The sequence below is a fragment of the Sabethes cyaneus genome, chromosome 2, assembly GCF_943734655.1.
Source record: "Sabethes cyaneus chromosome 2, idSabCyanKW18_F2, whole genome shotgun sequence".
Taxonomy (NCBI): Eukaryota; Metazoa; Arthropoda; class Insecta; order Diptera; family Culicidae; genus Sabethes; species Sabethes cyaneus.
Window position 1 is genome coordinate 152,561,208 of NC_071354.1, and position 23,010 is coordinate 152,584,217.

Sequence of the window (23,010 nt, forward strand, 5' to 3'; positions counted from 1 at the left end):
ATATAATTATTTTAAACGTTAATTAGTGAGACATGTTTCTTATCTGAAATGCTAACAAAATTCTGGGTTATAGCCCATATTGTATATGACAATGTTCAACTTGAATTTTTGTTATTAAATCTTGCCTTATGTAACGCCATTGTTACAAGAAATTATCCACAACTGATCAAAGTGAGTAATTCGTGCACTTTGATAGGGTTTGAGCGTATACGAATTCTAGAATTAGCGTTTTATTGGACGCTGTTCAATCAGTGCCCGAGCAGGAGCGAAGAGCAAAATAATATCAAAACTATATCAAACTAAGGTATAATACTATATTTTGTTATTGAATAGACATTGAGATACATTGATAACACATTTTGTTATTGAGTAGATATTTGAAACATTGTAAGATGAGTTTAATAACTGATTTTGTTATCATATCTTATTGTGATCTTAAAATGACATTCGATATATTTCATAAAAAACTTTTTATTGATTAAAGGGATTTTAAATTATAAATATTTTATAAAACAATTTTTGAATAAGTCATGTGCTACTACATTTGTTATTCAATACCTTAATAATACTAAAATATGTTATTCTAAACTCTGGATACAGTCATGTTATTGATTTGTTATTCAAATAACACAAGTAGTTATTCTTTTGGCCTTAAAGGAGCAAAATTTTGATACTATTTTTTGGTATTTTACCAACTATGTCAGCCAAAACAAGACCAAATTTTGATATGAGCTATTCGATTTCCAATAACACATTTTGATATTATTTTGCTCTTCGCTCCTGCTCGGGTGGAATCGTTCAATGATAGGCAAAATACTCTATTATTGTAATTGAGATTCTTTTCTGGTTTAGGTTGTCTCAGATTGGCGACAATTGCTCTATCAGACCGTCGGCAAATAAAACTAGCTGAAAGAATAAGGGGAGAAAACATCAACCCCTTGGGCAGCTGCCCTAAGTGGTTAAAACTTGCAACTCGGACACGCCAACCCAATCAAATGAAAATAAAAAATTTATAACAGGATGAGTTCTAAATAACATTTTTTTTATAACAAAATCTGCTTTGCATTTTGCTATAAACTTAGGCTCGTTTAAAATAACAAAAATTGTAACAAAATCCGCTCTAGGCATATCATAAATATATCAAATTATGGTTTTATTTGATCTAGTTTATATCAAGATGTCAAGATCAAAAACCAGCATTCTGCCCTGATTTATAACTAAAATGTAACAAAACGTGTTATAAATAACAGAAAGAGATAGAATCTTTGTAAAACATTTTATGTAACGCAAGTTTTCCTAACATATTTATAACAAACTTTGATAGAAATATCAACTGGAGCTATAATTCTGTAATAGAATCATTTGATGGGGAATTCAAATCCTAGTAATAACGCTAATCAAAAGTCCTGAATCAATAGAAAAATTTAAATCATGATTCATAAGTCAAATCTTTGAAAGTTATGCTACATTGAATTGATTTGAAAATACTTCATACTTTTGGCATCACTAGTATGCATCTTTCATCTGTGTAAAGAATTAAAGATACAGATCAACCCTGCAGTTAAGCGTTCCTCAAGGTTATGCCAAGTCCAGAATATATTATAGAATATATTCTGATATATTAAATCATATATAAGTTCAACGAGCATTTAAACATTAAATTCTGTTTATTATGTATAAAAAAACGTTTTAGTTTTGGCTAAATAAACCGAATACCATAATTTTAAACAAAAGTCAAGCGGGAAAATTTTTAAAAGCTTCAAAGCAGTAAAAAGAAACAAGTGAATAAACAAAATTTAACGCGAAAATAAATATTTTTGTATGATTTAATGGCCGTATTGTGTTAAATAATTAAAATTACATTTTAATCACCAATCGTAATTTAAATATTCACTAAAGCGCATTGACATCAGATTTGCTAATAGCATAACGGTCAGAAGAACATTATCGACACAGTTTCTTTCACCTTTGCTGTGCTCTGTGCACCCACAAAATCAGCAATCCATGCTGAACACGTCGCCTCAATTCATCGCAGGTACATCGCGTGCATCGCCGAAGTACATCGCATGATGTTACCAATGTTTCGTACCAAAGTGTGAACCATTTGATCAGAGTATGCGGTCCGCAAAAAACTTTAAACGCTGCGATGAGGCAAGTTTGAGTTGAACGTGAATCAAAGAAAAATGACTTCGATTCAACTTGGGTTCAGCATATGCCAACATTGCTTTAAAGTAGTAACATATTTGTGTTAATTTGCTATAATAAATACTGCTCGCTTGTCATCATTATATTCATTGAAATCTAAAGTCTATATCAACAAATAATTGTAAAATCTTTGAGATTCAAAAGCCTTTTTACAGCCGGTCGATAGGATGTATATAGCCTTAGAAATGTGAAAGGCAACATCATTACCTACATGAGCAAAATATATGGCCCATTTTTATTCGAAGTTTGACAGCTCTATGCAAGATGTAAACAAGAAAAATGGTTTCAAAATTAACGTTACATTGTGTGATAGGTATCTGGAAAGACAGCGAGGTTTAATTGGAGGGGATTGAACGAGTTTCAACTTTCCTCATTTTGACCAGCTTTTTGGTCCAAATACTCCTCTGTGCCTTGGTTCTCTGGTGACGGCGGACAATGACACCAGCCGTGAGATTTGATGGTGTATTATCAGCAGCGCTTATTCATTGCATTATGCATTACATAGAGCATCATAACATCACGCCAAAAAACACAATTATTCTTGAATACCTATTCGGTCCCCGAAAACCACGACCCGACAAATCTGTTTCAGTGCGCCCAATCGAAGATTTCTTCGAGATTTTGAGTTCCTTGGAGTACAAAAATAACTGGAGAACCACGAATTGCAAACAGGTAATTGGTAGAATCAAGAGATGCATTCGCAAAGCTGTCATGACCAGGGCTTGAAAAGGGATCGCAAGTTGAATGTGACTGCCGTGAATGCGAACTTTCCGCATTCAAACTCCGCTTTTTGAACGATCATTTGACTGTTTTTTGAATCCAGTCAATCTCCCGCTTGCGCTGCTGCCGTCTTGCAATTCATGCGGCATCTCAGCAAAAGCAACCAGTCGATCTCCCGTTTTGCTTTGCGCTTTGAGAATATAAACTGCAAACTGACTGGAAGCATACGGTGACGTATTTTTTCGTTTCTCTTTTTGTTCCCAAATCGGCTGCTCACAGTAATAGTTTGTCACCCGGACGTCGGTCTGACGCAAGCAAAATATTCGTTTGTATTGGACGGAGTCCGACCGACTTCTTCCATGCACATGTAGTGGTTGTTTTTTTGTAGTATTGAATCATACGATTGTGCGGTTGCTTTTCGTTAGCGTGGTGATTGCCAATCATTTGACTGTTTTGCAGTCATTCGCTGCTCCAAACGGTAAAGGCAACTTGATCGAAACAAAAATGTCAACAAATTTTAGAGCGCGGTCGTTCTGCTGCGTGCGATCGGCGTTTGACTGAGCAAACTGCCAGTTGTGTTAAGCGTTCGTATTCCACCACTAAACGGACGGTGTGAACTTGAATGCGCGTTGGTGTGACTGCGGTAGAAAAAAAGGATCGGTCGAAGCCCTGGTCATGACTACCGTAAAACGCTCTTGTTCTGACATCAAATGAAAGTTTTGCCGAACAGCCGAATACGGACCGTTATCAAATATACACTAATTTTTTCAACAATGTACAATGTTTCTTTAATTTCGGTAAATCAGATCTTCTTCAAGCATCTTCATTTGTTTTTGACAGCTTGAGAAAAAAATTCCAAAATTTTAGTTGTCACCTGTTATTTAGTCTGTTTTGTCACCGGTGGTCGCTCTTGCTCGCCATTGCTGCCCGAGAAGCTGATACCGATCACTCGCGAGGGCTCGCAGTCCTGCCAGTGTGTAGAATGGTGGGCGTAAGATGAAAAAGGAAAGAAAAAGTAATGCAAAATCTATGTGGATCTAAGTGTGCCATTAGCCCTCACGGGCAGCTCGCTGCTTACGAGTTGTTTATTTCGTGAGTGGGCTATGAGGAAAGACGCTGCTAGGCTGTGCGTTCGGGAGTGTGTAGGTAGCAGAATGTCTGCACACTGGGACGGCGGTAGTTTGTCGTACGCTTGCGTCCGTGGCGTAAGCGTTGGATGCAATACTTGCATACCCGCTCGCGTGGTAGTAGGCATAGTTTGCTTCTCACTCGATTTGCAACATTGGTCGGACGGCTATGATGGACAGGGCATATTATAAGAATGCCCGACAATTTCCCTATGAAGATGGTGTTTGCTTCAAATCTGGTAGAAACGAGACGCTCAGCGAGTGAGATACACGGTGCACGCTATGTTCGAAGGCACTTATTTTTGAACTAAAATGCACCACAGATTTCTCTTCACAAAATGTTAGTATTGGTCAAAATAATGAAGGACTTAAAATATTCTATTCTACAGGGTTTTTTTTTCAAAAATTCTATTTTTATGTTTAATTAGAGGTCATCCCACCTGAAGTGATCATACCCATAGTAATCGACCACCTCCGATTTCAACCAAATTTGGTATAATTGTTCCGACTTCGCATTAAATTTTCCGAAATTTAGTACGGATTGATCAATCCCCATTGCATTGACGCTTCACCATTTTTCTCAGATTTTCAAAAAACTCATTATTCACGTTCAAATGTTGTCCGCCAATCTATATGATATTGATAAATTCGGGACTTAACCCATGCGTTTTCGCAACGCTGGGAGAAAATGGGTTAATGTTCAAAAGGACGCATAATGAACCCTTTTGCTTGGCTTATGCAACTATTTGAAAAATAAATCCAGAATTTATCGCACTAATTTCGGTGGTAGGTAAGTACATATGGATGACAATCGATGTAAAACCAGTTTAATATTTACGACAATACGTATATTTTTCCCCTCTGGTTTACTAGCCATCAGCTGTCAGCTTTTATTATTAAACTCGAATAGTTTCGTTCGGTTTATGTATGATTTCTGGCTGATGGCAAACGAAACATTTATTTGCCATACTTCATTGGAACAGTTTTCTGTTTCTGTTCGGGTTCTCGTAATAGGAACGGCAGCCAAGAAAAAGGTTGCCAAAATATACCGACAACAGTACTTACATTTCCACATTTAGGTACTAGATGACCAAGAGCTCTCAGTCGTGTCATTATTGTCGCATTCAAAGAAGCACACACGTATTGATATTATATTTGCTAATCTAGGCAACACATATATTGGCGACGTACGTCAAACCAACCGATCGACGCAGGCAACGGTTTTTCCGGCTTAACCAACGTCACGTTTAAAAGGTGGCGAACTGTGGAAGCAACCAGCATTTGGTTAGTTGGGCCAGGATTTGACACTCTTGTCACGTATCGTTGCATAGTACGCCGCTGGTCTGTAATGGCCGTAGATCGTTCAACATGGTCCAACATACCTAACGAGCGGGTTGACGTTCGAATTTACTGTCGCTATGGAGGTAGGTACAGTTCGTTGCTAAAGATGTTCGGTGTGTGATGGTTCATTGTTTATTTGTTCACGCACGAAATCAATCAAATTATACCGACACATACAGTATGGCTCTAATGAAAGTGCAATTTATTTTTTGGCACACCTTTGCCTTCACGTACTCATCCCGGAAACGCAGGTAGTGGAGGTCGTTCGGCAGAGTTGGTGCACTGATCTTCCGTGTCACCTTTGCTGATTCTTATCACGTCCCACTTCTGTACTGCTATGAGGAAAATTCTTGTTGGCATCAATATGAAAAGGGATGACTGACAGGAAACTGGTCAGAACAGAAAAAACTGCAATATTATTTCGTTACAATGCAGAACCCAAATAATTTGAGACTGATGCTGGTGCATAAATCTATATAAAGTAATAATACCATAGGCATCAATGAAATTTAAACACAAGTAGAATACCTTAGATACAAACAGAGTACAAGGAAGTGCTCAGATTATCTATTTTATTGTTAACAAGAAAAACGACTTTGAAAACGAATTCTCACGTCTGCATCTTCCCAGCACGCGATGAGGCCGGCGGACAGCGCTTGTGAAATGTTAAAAAACAAGTTTGCTAATGAGCTCAATCTATGGCCAAATGCCAGTTTGATTATTTTCATTAGCGCTAATTGTTCTTCCCCCGTGAGGTGAGGAGCGCGGTGATGGAAGAGAGACGACCGCGTGCCCTTACTGATTCGGGCACCAATCCTTAGAACAAAAATACAAAAAGCCCCTAAATTATGGATGGATACAATTATTTACGTTGTTGCTTCATTAAGAAAATATTTCATGTCTGTATCAAAAAAATAAATATCAATTGTAAATTGTTTTTATATTACGCAAATAATTCAAAATAGTTTTTCTGGACATCATGTTCGGTGAAACACTTCATGATGTATGTACACAAAGTTCGAAATAACCTGCGGTAATTGGAGCTCACTGGCTTCGACTCAATTCAACGCTCGTCATTCGTCACCACAAGAGTCATTTAAAATTCAATCGCTGCTTACAGACGCAATTAAAATGTCATCAGTTTTAAACTCGTAAATCACGACCAATGGTGCTCCTAATTCCGAAAACTCACAGTCCGAAACTAGGGCTACAAATGCCTTCAATTTCGGTGCGATGAATGTGCATACTTCATTCGATCTGCATGTAGGTACATACCTGCCTCGGTCGGTGCAATGATGCACTTGGCACCGGCACTGGCGATGATAATTCATCATACCAATTTCCCTTTGAATTTGCAGTTTTGCTAATTGCGTACCGGAGAAAACGCTACGTTTCGGTTTTTTCTCGCTTCATAAAAACTAAATTGTCGATGGATGACTGGCCGATATGAACCATCGCATACTTTTGATGTTATCTGCAAAATTTATGTGGAGCGAGATAGTTTTTGATTGATGGATCTGTAACTTTTTTTCCAACAAACTATCCATTTATTTCCTGTTGCCGGACGACGAGTCATACTATGAGACTACTAACATACGTTGGTTACCCGAAGCAGTGAATCTCCGCATCTCACAATCGGAGAGCACTACAGCACGTATTTTTTTTATCTACGATTGCATAATTTGAAGAAGGGTTTCTATTAATATTCAGAATATAGGATAGTATAGTTTTGGCACCATTTTCACAGATTGTGAAGCAACCTCCGACGTCAATTGGAAATAATTAAAATGGATTTCGATCCTAAATGCGAAGGTGTTCGTTTCTATTTTAAAACTGTTTAAATAATAACATTCGTCACCATGCATCATGGTAAGTGCCGAACAAGTTTTTCGAATTATCTTTTTCGTAATGTGGAGATATTGAGACATCATAAATTAGGAATCGGTTGCCGTTTAAATGTAGGTGGAATAAAATCACATAACATAAAATTGGATGGCTCCGAACCGATGTACGTAAGTTTGTAATGTGAATCGTGCAACGGGGATATCAAAAATTGATAAATTATAAAATGATTTATTTGCATTTATCAACGTTATCATGATTGCTCGGGTTGGCATACGGTGGGACGCATGTGTTGCAATGCACTTAATTAATTGAATTGTTAAAATTATGTCCACTTTACTCTGCTTTAAATTTATTACTAAAATTAAATTTTATGTAAATGAAGAATGCTTCATGTGAAATATTAGGGATAAAAAAGTAAACTTTTCTCTCAAAGCTCTAAGTTTGTTTTCGGTTATAAAAGAATTGTATATTTAATGACGAGTGGCAACTAAAATTTTGGAATTTTTTTCTCAAGCTGTCAAAAAAAGACAAAGACACATGAAGAAGATCTGATTCACCAAAATTAAAGATACATTATCCATTGTTGAAAAAAAATAGTGTACATTTGAAAACGGCCCGTAATCGACTGTACGGCGAAACTTTCGTTTGACGTCGAAACAGGAGCGTTATATGGTCGTCATATGTCAACTTTGCGAATGCATCTCTTGATTCTACCAATCAACTGTTTGCAATTCGTAGCTCTTCAGTTATTTTTGTACACCGAGTAACTCAAAATCCTGAAGAAATCTTCGATTGGGCGCACTGAGACAGATTTTTCGGGTCGCGGTTTTTGGGTAAAAATGGGATCGAATGGGTATTCAGGAACGAGTGGGTTTTTTTGGCGTAATGCGATGATGCTCTATCCGGCCAAAACACGTAGTGTTCATCTGCATGATGGTTTTGTAGAAACGGGATAAAAATTTTCTTCAAATCTGCCCTCCCAGATCTGGCTACGTCGTCTATCTCCAATATCAAGAGATTTCGTAGGGCAGTACCAGCGGGTTTTATGAGGGCCTGTGCATCTATGGGTCAAATTTTCACACTCTGATAAAATTTATAGAAACGCTGGGAGTACAGCGTGACTGCGTAACATATATCCGTGGATTTCAGGGCAGCATACGATACAGTCGAGCGCGAACAGTTATGGTAGATAATGCACGAGAACGTCCTCGAGTCCTTAAGAATAAAAGAGCAGAGCATTGCGTCAAAGGGAACTGTCCACCATGCTATTTGACATCGCTATCGCGGGTGTGATCCGGCGAGCGGGCATCAAAACGAGAGGAACGAACTTCAGCAAAAGTAACCAACCACTAGCCTTTGCAGACGACTTTGACGTCAATACTAGAAACCTTTGGACTACGGAGATGTGTGAAGTCTATTTTACAGCCACAAAGAATTGCCCAAGTCCTACTTGGTAACCAACTACAGACGACTGACTGTGATCAGCAGTCCAGTCGTTGAGCGCAGTTGAAATCTAGACGATACCGAGAATTGCCGATAAGATGATGCACCGAACTGTTCATACCGTTTATCGCGAGGGGTAGCGCAACGTAACACTGCTGAGATGGTGTATTGCGCGAGACATGTTCTGATGCTGGAATAAGCGTTATTCTGTATAGATGGGAAATCAGTGATTTTGATCAAATCTGTGAGTTATCGCCATACCCACAGATCATGATCTGTACAGTTCATGACAAACAGTGAATGTTTGGCTTCAATCACAAGATTTTGTTCTCTTACCAATTCTCAGCAGTCGATCACAGTGTTAGATTTTACCTAGCCGAGGGAAAAAAAAGCTTACAAAACTCTTATCAGACCGCGGTGGTCATTTTCGGCTTCAAGACTGTAACCGCGTTTACAGAAGACATACGTGCACTTAGCGTATTTGAATGACAGATATTGCAGACTATTTTTGGCGGACTACAAACGAAAAGCAGAGGGTAGCGCAGGCGTATGAATCACGAGCTACAGGCACCATTCCTACTGTGGTTTTTTGTTGTTGTGCCAGTGTATTTGATGAGCCATTAGCCTTCATTTTCAACAGGTCATTCGAGCGAGAAGAATTCCTTACGAGCTGGAAGGAAGGAATCAGGAATTACCGTGAGATTACCAGCCTTTCTGCCGCCTCGAAACTATTTGAGAATATCCTCAGCGACCTAATCCTACAAGCCATGAAGTCTTATATCTCCCAGAATGGTTTCGTTCCAGATAGATCCATAACTACGTTTGTTAGACTTCTTTACTTCTTGAGCTCCGTAAATTGTTGTAAAGGGAGTATGGAGCAGGTTGGTATCGTGGTTTTCGTCCTATCTAACTGGAACGCTGCTTGTCAAGCACGGCAATTGCGTATCTTCACCATTTGTTAATATGTCTGGCGTTCCACAAGGGAGCAATTTGGGACTACTTTTGTTTGTCATTTTTTCCAATGATGTTACATTCTCGCTAATTTAGGCCGAAATTTGAAAATCTGCGTAGTGGTACGATGTATTGAGGACTGCCGTTATTTGCAAATGTTGCTTAACTGCCGCTACTCGCATAACTGCCCCATTTTCTATATAGTTTCCTCATAAATGGGAGTAGCGGCAGTTAATGTGTTCGTCAATTAGTGTCAACTGAACAAACTCGTTATGAGTATCGCAAAAGGCAACGTCGTAACCTTTCATCTCAACCGAGTGGACCATGTAACGAATCTTGGCATTCTACTCCAGTAGAATGGGAACAATGGGAACAATATAAGGCCTTCAGGCAATACGGATCCGTATAGTCCTTACCAATTTTGGAGATGAAGCCAAGTTGTCGATTTGCCTTGCAAATAATTGATATGTAGTTCGCATGGAAGGTAATTTTAGGATCCATCCTAAAATTACCTTCCATGCGAACTACATATCAATTATTTGCAAGGCAAATCGACAACTTGGCTTCATCTCCAAAATTGGTAAGGACTATACGGATCCGTATTGCCTGAAGGCCTTATATTGTTCCCATGTTAGACCGAACCTTGAAAACGCTTCCTTAATATGGACACCGAACGACGCAACATGGAACTTAAAGCTCGAACGTGCCCAAAAAGATGCATAATGCAAGCTCTCAGGAATCTCCTGTGGTGGGATCCTTGGAATCTTCCAGTGTAACTAGATAGGTGTCAACTGCTTAGTCTCGAAACGCTCGCTCGGAGACGAGCAGCAAGCCACTTTCGCTGTTAAACTGCACACTGGTGACAACGATTACTCATTATTTATCCCTGCTTGATTTCCGCGCGTCAGAAAGGACATCATTATTACAGCTAGGATTTTATCGTACACGCTATGGATATAACCAGCCTATTGCTGCAATGGTTTGCCTATTTATTTCCGTCGATTCCGTGTTGGAGTTTGGAATGTCTGCAATGCAGACTCTGCATCCCAATTTGCTAACCGAGTGTAAACTTTTAATATTATTTAGTAGCTAAATACTATTCATTGAGACAAAATTGTCAGTTGAATTATAATAAACAAATAAACAATAAACTACTTGAAGAGACTCCCCCCAAGTAGCACTTGTAACTAATCATAAAAATAAAAAAATACAAAAAGGTTGCACAGCAGTTACATTTAGGATACTTGTAACGAGTTAGGTTACATAAAATTAAAAATAGTTACTTTTTAGTTTTCTAGTGACAAAAATCTCAAAAAGTTACCAGGTAGTTACCAAATGACCAAATTGAAACCTTTTTTTCGAACTGTCAACAACTTGGTCGTCGCAAAACAGTCATCTTTCAGTTACGGGTTACCAAATAGTTATCAAGTGACACAAATGAAACCTTTTTCCAAACTGTCATCAACTTGCTGGTCGCAAAACAGTTAATTTTCCGTTACGAGCAGTTACGAAGTCAAAAAAAGTCGGCTAGTAACATTTTCGCAACAATTTGTTCACTGTTCCTTATAAACACAACGGATTAAGGAAAAACTAGACCTGAAGAATATTGCTAATGGTAAAGATAAACAATTGGTACACGGGTTGTGAAATGCTCTTGTAAATGCGTTTATTTACTTAATTGCTGGTACTTGGAATCTTCTCCGCCCAGACATTGGTATTAAGTAAACAAATGATGATTATTCTCAAACGTCAAAACGATCAAGTTACATCGAAACGAAACCGGCAATGAAAATAGGTTACAGTGTAACTTAGAAATGACGACATAAGAAATAAGTGACTACAACAGATTTAATATTGGTTACCGTATAACCGATACCGTAACCAGGTCGAAGGCTAAGGTTACGTACAACTAGAATGTAACTGAAATGTAACCTTCTATGATTAACACTGGTGGTAACTGTTTTATTCAAACTGAAACTATTCTTTGATATTAAATTAACACTTTCTTTTCACAACAATCACTAAAAAATACCTTTTCCCGATATCAACAATGTGAACAATGAACAATGGCTGCTTAAAATCATTTCATGCAATATGCCGAAAACGATACAAAACTTCAAGGACGATGGTGTAGTAGTTAGAACCAAAGGCAAAATGGCTATGAATTTTACTGTGATAGAAGTGATAGCGAAAACAACTTGATTTTTAATGGTTTCTAAGTGAATGCTCCACTAATTCATTATTGCTAAGAATAAATTTAAAAAATCAAAAAATTAAAATTTAAATTTTTATATTTGATTTACAAAACATCAATTTTTCAAAGAAGTAAGTAACGAAAAGCTATATTAAATAAGAGCGCGTGAATTTTTCAAAGCTAGAATCATGCATTTCACCATAAATTTGAAACTGCATTAAAATTTGTGTTGAAATAATAATTTATACACTCTTCTATATTCAACAGTTAAATTTACTGCTTGACGTTGACAGCCATAGATTGAAATAATAAACCTGCTACATTTTCGCTATGCAATAAAAGTTACAAGATAACTAATTTGCCACCAATTGAAAGTCAATTTACAGTTTATGTGTAACTTCAATAGTAACCATTTTGTAACTATACATGTTACATATTGGTTATTGAGTAACTGTTAATACAACCAGATTTAGTTACATAAGTTGCGCTATTTCGGTTACACAACTGTTATATTTTAGGTTACTGTAACCGAAGTTTTACATTTAAATTTGTCGCATATCAGCCGCTGCGACTCAATTGTGACAACGTGTGCTACTTGGGCCGTCGTCACCTGGCGAAAGATGGGAGGCTACGGTGGGCCGGCCACGTCGCAAGGATGCCTGATGACTTGGCAGCAAAATATGTTCGCTTCAAGAACCCCATCATCTGCATTGTTGTGGGGCTATTGTCGTGAGGTTTTGGCCTGCTGAGTAACTTCAGATTGAAGTTTGTTCCCCAGCTGGACGAATTGGATTGAAACCGTTTTCGACCGACAAACCCGCGGTGATTGTGTTTTTTTCACTTGCGTGGGGGCCAGATTGTTCGACCAGGTTGGAACCGACTTGCAAGTGTCGAGATATTCAATGCACTAGCGACGAGTAGCCCACGATACTTGTGTGTGTATTGTAATGAGGCATACTCTTCCTTCAAAGCTTGCTCTACTTTACCCACTTGTTTTTCACTGCCAGTTTCTGGAAGACTAATTGCGTTCCTCTGGCCAGCAAACTTAACTATAAGAGTCACTTTTGCACTGTCCGAGCCGGGTTTGAAAAGAGATCGCAAGCTGACTATGATTGGGTGAATGCGTACGCTTTCTGCATTCAACTTGCGCTTTGAAAACGATTATTTGACTGTTTTTTGACTGTTTTTTAAATGCACTTAATTTGCCTCTTGTACCGCTGCCGTCTACAGTCTTTGTGCCCCCTTAACAGAAGCCAACAGTTGTTCTCCCGCTTTGCGTTTATATTGAAGAATGTAAACTGTAAACTGACCTGGAGTAATAAGGTGACGTATTTTTGCGTTTCTTTTTTTTGTATCCAAATCGGTTATCCACAGTAAAAGTACCGCCCCGTGTCGATCCAACGCAAACCAAATGTTCGTTTGTGTTCGACGACGTCCGACCGATTTCTGTCATGCACAGTCAATTGACTGTTTTGCAGTCATTCGCTGCTTCAAATGGCAAAGGAAACTTGATCGAAACGAAAATGTCAAAAAGATCAGAACGCATTCGTTCTGCTGTTCAATCGGTGGTATGACTGAGCGAACTGCTGGTTGTGTTATGCATAGCGTTCGTATTCCACCGCTAAGCGGACGTTATGAATCTGAATGCGGGGTGGTGTGGTGGCGGTAGAAAACAAAGGATCGGTTAAAACCCTGGTCAAGAGGCTTCATCCAGTTAGTATAGAGTTTAGCATGAAGGAAGGGGAATGCGGGGCCTGAGTATAAACCCTCACTAGTGATGTCTAGTGATGTTATATTGATTAATTACTAGTTTTCGTCGGATTTTTTGCACTGGGCACTAATTTCAAACTTGATTCCAAAAAGGGATCGTGGTGATATGCTTTAAACTTTAAGAAACAATGATTAATTTACAAAATAAGTTTGCATCTACAACATATTGTTTGTTCCTCTGGCAGCTCCAGATACATTAAAATTTGTGAAAAATTTTACGTCCCTTCAGAAAGCAATTCGGAGGTCGCCTGCACGCTACATTTTCGCTGGATCTTAAAAAAAACTAATTGATGTAGTTGAACTGAGCCTCTGGTTTTACTACTATGTCTGAAAAAATTTGAAGCTGTCTCACAGCGCCTGGAAAGAGCAAATTGCTAAGCTTGGGTAAAGAGAAACGTTACACTAACTTTCTTGGGCGTTGCTTCAATGACCCGCCATTACCTAATATTCCGCTTTTATTCCTTTACGTCTTGTCCCGCTCTGTTTGGATACTATAAATACCTTTGATTCATTTCTTTCTTCTATCGTCCACTCCGGGGTTGTTACTTTATTTTTGTAAAAGGGAATCTCACTAAACAGATGGTGTAATGTGCTGTAGTCTGGCAGGCAAGCAAGCAAGGTTATCACGAAGAAAATGTATGGCGAAATTTGGCCTTGAAACTTTTCGTAATTTTTTCTACTTAGTGATTGAAAATGAAAATTACAATAAAAACTACATAATTGCTACATCTATTATGAACCGATCGGTCTTCAAACAATCAAAATCAATTCATAATTGGCAGATTTAATTATAATTTATCTTCGACCGTCCTAGTAGAGCTCACAAATCAACGAGAAAGAAATTGCTTTTATTTCTATTAGGTACATTTTATGCGACCTTCCCCGGTACGATAATTTTGAAACCCCCATATTTGCATTGAAGATACACATGAAAAATTACCAATACTATTTAAATGATGAAAATTTCTAGTATTTTTACTATTTTGTTGAAAAGCTAGTTTACCTTATAATGTCGTAAAATGAGGACTATGTTATCTAACAAGATATAGATTATTTTAAAAATGTATATAAATAGCAGGCAGATGAAGTTAGTATCATAATACCTGAATAAAATATCGTCGAGTGGGCAACTTTTCTAAACATTTATAGAAAAATCCGATTGCTTTATTAACGTGCATCATAATTCGTAGTACAATAAATAAAAACAAACCTAGTTAGTCTCTGCGTGGAACACGCTAATGAACTCAATACAGAATCGGTAGAACAGGTGGAACTCGTGATGAAATACATTTCTATATTTAAAAATAACTCCTCTTTATGTAACCGACCGTTTATGCAATTTATAAAATCGGACACCGCGTAAGCAGTTGCTCTATTTTCAAACACACAATCCAATTAAACATCCCAAAACGTACGCAAATATCGCAAATAAAAACGTGATGCGGTAACACTTTCCGACACGTCACTGATTCATGTTTTTTTTCTTTTTGCCCGCATTCGACGCTCTCTGATGCTAATTTGCCGTCAGTATTTTGCGTTTCACTGAGTTGAGCTGAGAGCATCATCCATCACAGCGCGCGCGCACTTTTAATTACCGATTAAATCGCACAGTCAACACTATTTTCGCACGGTGTTGCATGGCAGTACAAAAACACGTATTATTTTGAGAGTCTTTCAAACCCTTTATCTTTGAAAAAGATAAATGAAAAATCGTGTGAACGGAGAACCGACTGTATTACGAGTAAATTGTATGGGATACACTGCATTATCTTCGGTTAAATGGATGTTTGGTTCAAACATATGCACACGAAATGTGGCCTCTTGATGTGCTCAGCTTTTAACAACCAAATCAGCAATGCAATATTCGTTTTCGATATCCACCTGCCAGCACACCAATTCGGAAGTTTATACACCTGTCATGCTCTAATACGGTACTATGAACCACCCTTAAGACTGACGCAGCCCTGAATCTATGTTTTGTTGTATTTCCACTTCCAAGAGCTTTCAACGTTCACCGGTTTACAGTTAACTGTCAACATATCATTTTCGATGGAGACGCAAGGTGTTCAACCCGTTCGCAACGTGGTGACGAGAAAATATGTATTTCTGTTAGAAAAGAAAAATATGCTTCGACTCTACGCGTGACATACAGTCTGTGGTGAAGAATGACTTCTCAACAAACCGGTAGTGGAGTGCGGTGGAGGGTGGTATGTTTGGTCGGATTATGAGCAAGGTGGAAAATTCGATGTTATATACCGACATGATCTGCCGAAAGTTAGGTCAGTTCACAACGGTGTGCGGTGGTAGTGGTGGTGTTGTATATGCTACGAGTGATTTAGTTATGCAAAACCCTGCCTATAATGGATTTTAGATTTGCGTGTTCTATACTCACATATCAGTCGTTTATAGCTGGAGCTATCCGTGGTTTCCATTGTGGCAACGTCTGGGATCTGTAACGAGCAAAGTAGAACTGAGTCAGACAGTGAAGGTGCTAGTAGTTTGGTTGGAATTAATCGTAGTATGCTGTGCGGCGTACGATGCGCGCGTAAATAAACGGAAGGGGAATACACGATGAGTGAGTCAGTGAGTGAGTGAGTGAGTGTGTATCAACAACTGACGGAATGGCTTGATAAACTGCGATGGGAATCGTATAGTGGGCCTGGTGGTGGGGACAGGCTTGTAACGACAGGGCGGGCGGTAAATCGGGGCCCACGCGAAATGAAGTGGAGGGACCATAAATACTTATTTAAATATATGTTAGCCGCGTATTAAAATATCGTGCACACTATCCGCGCTATATTCCGTTGTTTGTTGATCACTACGTCGCGAGATATTTATATTGGAATTATGAAGGGTGCTTAAATGTTCGCTACTTTAAGGGGATTAGATGTGCAATTATTTTCAGAAACGTGAGTAGGTAGATTTTCTATGTTGAAATTTTGCTGAAATTTGACGAATCAAAGCAAAAATCACTGTATACATACTTTACTTTTGGATACTTTACTTTTGGTACTTTTGGATGATTACTAGAGGAAAATGACATGACCATAGTTAAATAATGTTTGAGGACAAGTTGTACAAAGGTTTTACGAATGATCTATCGAAATCTATCCTTTACTCAACATCGCATTTTGTCATTATCTCAATTTATGTGCGGCTACATTTTCGGGGTCCCTCAAGGTAGTATCATGGACCATTTACCTTTTTAGTTGTTTTTAATGATACCACAAAACTATTATCATCTGGTGTACGATTTGTATTGTGTGCGAATGACAGTGATATGTTAGCTTATATCATAATTTGTAATTATTGCTCTAGATTTCAAGTGCTTAATACTTAACATTACCATATGCACTGGAAACAGCTTTTACCATAAAAGCAACCTTTTGCGTATGACTATCGTATAATTCGTATAAGGATTGTACGGCAGATCCTATGCCATGTACAAATCTCTACAGCTTATCATCATTATATGTTGACCTCTGCTTCCTGATAGGAATTACACCACTCGACGAATAAAGATTATGGCCTGAATGGTTCATAAAATTTTAACTGGTAGCTGCGAATTCCTAACTATCTTCTCTACTGCTACAACTGCATTGGTGTTGGCCTCCACGCCCACAGCGCGTCATAAACGTCATTTATAGTTGAACACTCATGGCACTATGACTATGGTCAGCATGAATATGTCCGTCGTCTATCCCTGGCATTTAATTGGCCAGACCACAGAGAACAAACATCCATTCAGAATCAAATTTTACGGGAATTCTTGGATAAAATTTCAAATTAAAATCAACTAACATACTAGCGACACCATCACTATAGTAGTTTTCCAACTAAATGATTCTTTTCTAGACTAAATTATTTGCACACAGACAACAGCTTGTCTCTGGCACTAGTATTTATGGACTATAAAGATTGCACTAGCGTCAGAAGCTAACTGTTGTGAGTTTATTGTAGAATTTTATGCGCCTTTAGTGACATCATCTCCTAAGTTTCCCAACTACCATACGTTTTATCCGAGTACGGACCTTTTGCTTGGATGTCTGTTCTCTGTGGCCAGACCATGATTTTGGTTTTTAATGTCCGCTTCTTTTTGTTTGCTGTTAATTTAAGCAAACATAAATTGATTGTAGTTGTCAAGCTACAAGTTGATATGGCATTTTTGTTTTAACCTTTTTGTTTTTTTTCATGCTGGTTTTTTGTAGCGGCTTGGCTTGACTCCCATTTGTGCATTTCAAGCTGGCTTTTCCTTGCCATGTGCAATACAGTATCGCAAAGTGGGCAAAAATGAGCTCGTAATCTCAATGATTTGGGAGCCGCTAGTTTGGAGTCCTACAAAGTAACTAATCCTATGTAAAAAAATGCAAGGGATCGATTAGTGATAGGTAGTAAAGATGGGACTTGTGCAGATCATAGGAAGAGGTCCATTCATCCCCCAAAAACACGATGATAGCTAATTAAGCAGTATAGAAACTAGTTGGCCGCCTGTGAAATGAACTCAAATCGTTTTGAAATGCTGTCAAAACATCAGAAGTATCAAATCCCATCCACTCCACACTGCGCGAAACGCAAAAATAGTCCATTTTGCCCAATTCACTCCTAAATACATAGCAAAACCTGATCAAAACTAACTCAAAGAACGGGAAATATATTGAAATAGCACTAACTCGTTTGGTAAATATCAGGAGAGTTGAATGTCATCGATTTCATATATTTTCACAAAAGGTCCGTTTTGCCCGATTCTCTCCTAGAGACTCAAAAACGCGATCATTTGCTATTGCGTAAAAAATGCGTAATTTTTCCACGATGGTGTATTTGAAGTAGATTGTTAATAAAATATAGCACATCTTCTTACACTATTAGGGTGATCGTGATTGCGCCTGTTAGGGTGATACAAAATTTCTTCAGAAAAAATGAAGAACACACTAAAATGGGCAACTTTGATAAATATATATAGCCATATGCTGGTTGCGATATATAATGATTTGTTTAAAAAGAGTTTCAACCCCAATTCTGCTCAGTAACTTTGCATAAGACTTTTTTATAGGAGAGAAAGTTGTCACCATTTGGAAGCAAACGGGTGACAACTAAAATTTTGGAATTTTTTTGAGGCCCCTATACTCCACAACAAACGAGCTCAGAGAGAAATGAGAGTATGTATGTGTTTTTTTGTCAACATTTTCTGTTTTGTTTATGCTGGCCTTGTTTTGCTTAAAATGACGTCAAAACAAGAAGCATTTGGAAAATCTGTCTCAGTGCACCCAATCGAAGATTTCTTCGGGATTTTGAGTTCCTTGGTGTACAAAAATAACTAGAGAACCACGAATTGCAAAAAGTTGAATGGCAGAATCAAGAGATGAATTCGCAAAGTTGACATGACGGCCATATAACGCTACTGTTTCGACGTCAAACGAAAGCTTCCCCTAACAGCCGATTACGGACCGTTTTTAAATGTACACTAATTTTTTTTCAACAATGGATAACGTATCTTTAATTTCGGTAGATCAGATATTCTCCATGTACCTTTGTCTTTTTTTGACAGCTTGGGAAAAAATTCCAACATTTTAGTTGTCACCCGTTAATTGTTATACAGTATGGTTCCGATTATATCAGCCCCCGATTAAATCTACCCCCGATTATATCAGCTTTTTGTTCCGATTATGTCAGCCCCGAAAGTACATTTTTTGTTTGTTCTTTTTAAGTTATTTGATGATTCCTTTGAGCTCATATGAACAACTAAATGAGTGTTTCAGGCGTTTAACCCTTTATGAACCAGGATGCACAGTGGTCCAAACAGCGAAATATGTAATCGCGTGTGATTACGCCGAAAGGCGAGATTTTTCGCATATATCTTTGGCAATATTTTTAATATTAATTGATTAATTGATTAATCTCCTTAAAAGTGAAATACGAAGTTTATTTTCTCACATATTCGAGATACAGATTTAATGCGTTCAGCAAAGATGGAATAAATATTACTACAAACAACTTTGTTGAACACATCATAGCTGTATCTATACCTATAAAGAAGGATTTCTGTCTGTCTGTCAGTCTGTCCGTATGTTGCTTATAGAATCGAAAACTACTGAACCAATCGGCATGAAAATATGCATGTAGAGGTTTTTTGGGGCCAGGAAAGGTTTTAGTGATGGTTAGAAACCCCTTCCCCCACTAAGAGGGGGGGCTCCCATACAAATGAAACACAAATTTCTGCATAACTCGACAACTAATCAAGCAAATAGAACAAAATTTGGCATGTGGGTGTTTTCGGTGACAAGAATTTATTCTATGGTAAATTGAGACCCCTCCCCTCTTTATAAGGGGAATTATAACTCCTCTCCTCTTTAAAAGGGGGGGGGGGGGGTCTTCCACACAAATTTCCTCATAACTCGAGAACTAATCAAGCAAATGGAACCAAATTTGGCATGTGAAGGTTTTCGAGGGCAAGAATATTTTCTATAGTAAATTAGGACCCCTCCCCGCTTTTAGAGGGGGGGGGGCTCCTGTACCAAAGAAACACAATTTTCCTCATAACTCGAGAAGTAATTAAGCAAATGGAACCAAATTTGGCATGTGGGTGTTTTTGGAGACAAAAATTTTTTCTATGATGAATTGGGACCTCTACCCGTTTTAGGAGGGGGGGATCCTATACACATGAAATAAAATTTCCTCATAACTGAAGAACTAATCAAGCAAATGGAACAAAATTTGGCATGTGAAAGTTTTCGAGGGCAAGAATATTTTCTATGGTAAATAAGGACCCCTCCCCACTTTAAGAGGGGGCGCTCCTATACAAACGAAATACAAATTTCCTCATAACTCGAGAACTAATCAAGCAAATGGAACAAAATTTGGCACGTGGGTGTTTTTGGAGACAAAAATTTTTTCTATGATGAACTGGGACCCCTCCTCACTTTAGGAGGGGGGCTTCTATACAAATGAAATACAAATTTCCTCATAACTCGAGAGCTAATCAAGCAAATGAAACCAAATTTGGCATGTGAAAGTTTTCGAGGGCAAGAATATTTTCTATGGTGAATTAGGACCCCTCCCAACTTTAAGAGGGGGGGGCTCCTATACAAACAAAATACAAATTTCCTCATAACTCGAGAATTAATCAAGCAAATGGAACCAAATTTGGCACGTGGGTATTTTTGGAGACAAAAATTTTTTCTATGATGAATTGAGACCCCTACCCACTTTAGGAGGGGGGGGGGCTCCTATACAAATGAAATTCAAATTTCCTCATAACTCGAGAACTAATCAAGTAAATAGAACCAAATTTGGCATGTGGAGGTTTCTGGAGGCAAAATATTTTCTATAGTGAATTAGGACCCCTCCCAACTTTAAGAGGGGGTGCTTCTACACAAATGAAATACAAATTTCCTCATAATTCGAGAACTAATCAAGCAAATGGAACCATATTTGGCATGTGGGTGTTTTTGGAGGCAACCATTTTTTCTATGATGAATTAGGACGTCTTACCTTTTTAAGAGGGGGGGCTCTCATACAAACGAAATAAAAATTTCCTCATAACTCTAGAACTAATCAAGCAAATGGAACCAAATTTAGCATGTGGGAGTTTTTGTAGGCAAGAATATTTTCTATGGATTTTCCCACATTAAGAGGGGGGGGCTCCTATACAAATGAAAAACAAATTTCATCATAACTCGAGAGCTAATCAAGCAAATGGAACCAAATTTGACATGTAAGTGGTTTTGGACGCAAGATTTTTTTCTATGGATAATTGAGACCCCTCTCTTCTTTAGAAAGCGCGTTATGGCCCATCTCCCCTTTAAGAGGGTGGGCTTCCATACAAATGAAATGCAAATTTCCTCTTATCTCGAGAACTAATCAATCAAATGGAACCAAATTTGGCATGTGGGAGTTTTAGATGGCAGAAATTTTTTCTATGGTGAATTACGACCCCTTCCCCTTTTAAGAGGGGAGCTCCCATACAAATGAAATTCAAATTTCCTTATAACTTGAGAACTAATCAAGCAAATGGAACCAAATTTGGCATGTTGGAGATTTTGGAGTCTTGAATTTATTTTACGATAGTTAGAGACCTCTCACCCCTGTGGTAGGGGGATATGGACTCTCATACAAATAAAACAGAAATTTTTGCGAAACTCAAAAACTAACCGAACTCGAGAAATTCGACTCTTCCATAAAACGTTAGTCAATACAAGACCACAAAAACTATCTATAGTAACACTAGATCATTCAGGACGAGACGGTCGCGAGTGTTGTCGGCGACCCGCCGACGGAAGCGCCGCCCACTGGGGGGCTTGCAAAACTCGAGATTGTGACAAAGATCATCCGAGATTCATGATTTATGTACAACACAGGTTAATTTGTGGCAATACGAAGTTTGTCGGGTCAGCTAGTCTCTTTATAAAAATTAGCTATAAAGCATTATTTTTGGACAATTCCTTAAAAAACAGTGTTTTATCCCTAGCTTATTCTGGTTAGTTTTTGCGTGTTCATAGTGTTGTTGAAAGTTATTTATCTTACGAAAATCCACGTTTTCGTGGAATATTATTATACGCTAATTTTTAAATTTTCCGAGATATTGAGCTTTTTCGGTGAGAAATAGTACTTCTTTTAGCTCATTAATTTCTCAAGCTGGCAATTGGTGGCAGATCAAACAACCCACACATCAAAGTACAACAAAAAACCTGTAAAAGCAAGTATCAGTTGTTTGTATCTGGATTGTATCCTAAAAAGTTACAGTTATTTTAAAGAAGTGCTATTTAAGCGCTTTTTACAAACAAATCATTATATTTCAACAACCATAAAAGATAGATAGTTACTATATTCGACAAAGTTTTTTTTTTCATGTGTGGACTCATTACTGCGACCAGAATAGTTGATCTATTGTAATATCGCCCGGGTGTTTGCTGTATGACCTGCACTGCATTTCTTTTTGCTATAATCGCTATTGAGTGAGCGATATGCTTATTAAATTTTATGCGTGCTTGCGTGTATTGGGGTTTACCCTTCCTTCAAAGCTTAATCTACTTTACCCACTTATTCCTCGCTGCCAGCACTATCCCATATTATAGCCGTCCCTGGCGAGGACTCATTCGTACCTCTGACCAGTACACTTAACTATAGGAGGGACATTTGCACTGTCAAGAGGCTCCAGAGGGTAAATATAGAATTCAGCACGAAGGAAGGGTAAATTCGACAAAGTTACTTATTTTAGTATGTTCTACAACTTTTGTAAATATCGTATTTTTGATACGTATTTAAAACTTTTTTTTGATTCACCCTAATGTGTAGAAACATGACCACCCTAATAATGCAAAAAAGAACATAATTCATTAGTAAACCTGGCATACTTTGAGCAAAAAAATTTTTTTTCGAGATTATATCAGTTTTCCAATTAGCCCAAAATTTACGGAG

At 38.0% G+C, this 23,010-nt stretch overlaps 1 protein-coding gene across 1 annotated transcript in view; it reads right to left on the reverse strand.

The window, feature by feature from the left end:
* Positions 1-23,010, reverse strand: part of LOC128733585 (uncharacterized) — a 341,316-nt gene that overhangs the window by 87,426 nt on the left and 230,880 nt on the right. The window contains exon 3 of the mRNA XM_053827271.1: positions 15,989-16,046. Within this exon, the coding sequence (XP_053683246.1) occupies positions 15,989-16,046 (58 nt within the window). The remainder of the gene's footprint in view (positions 1-15,988; positions 16,047-23,010) is intronic.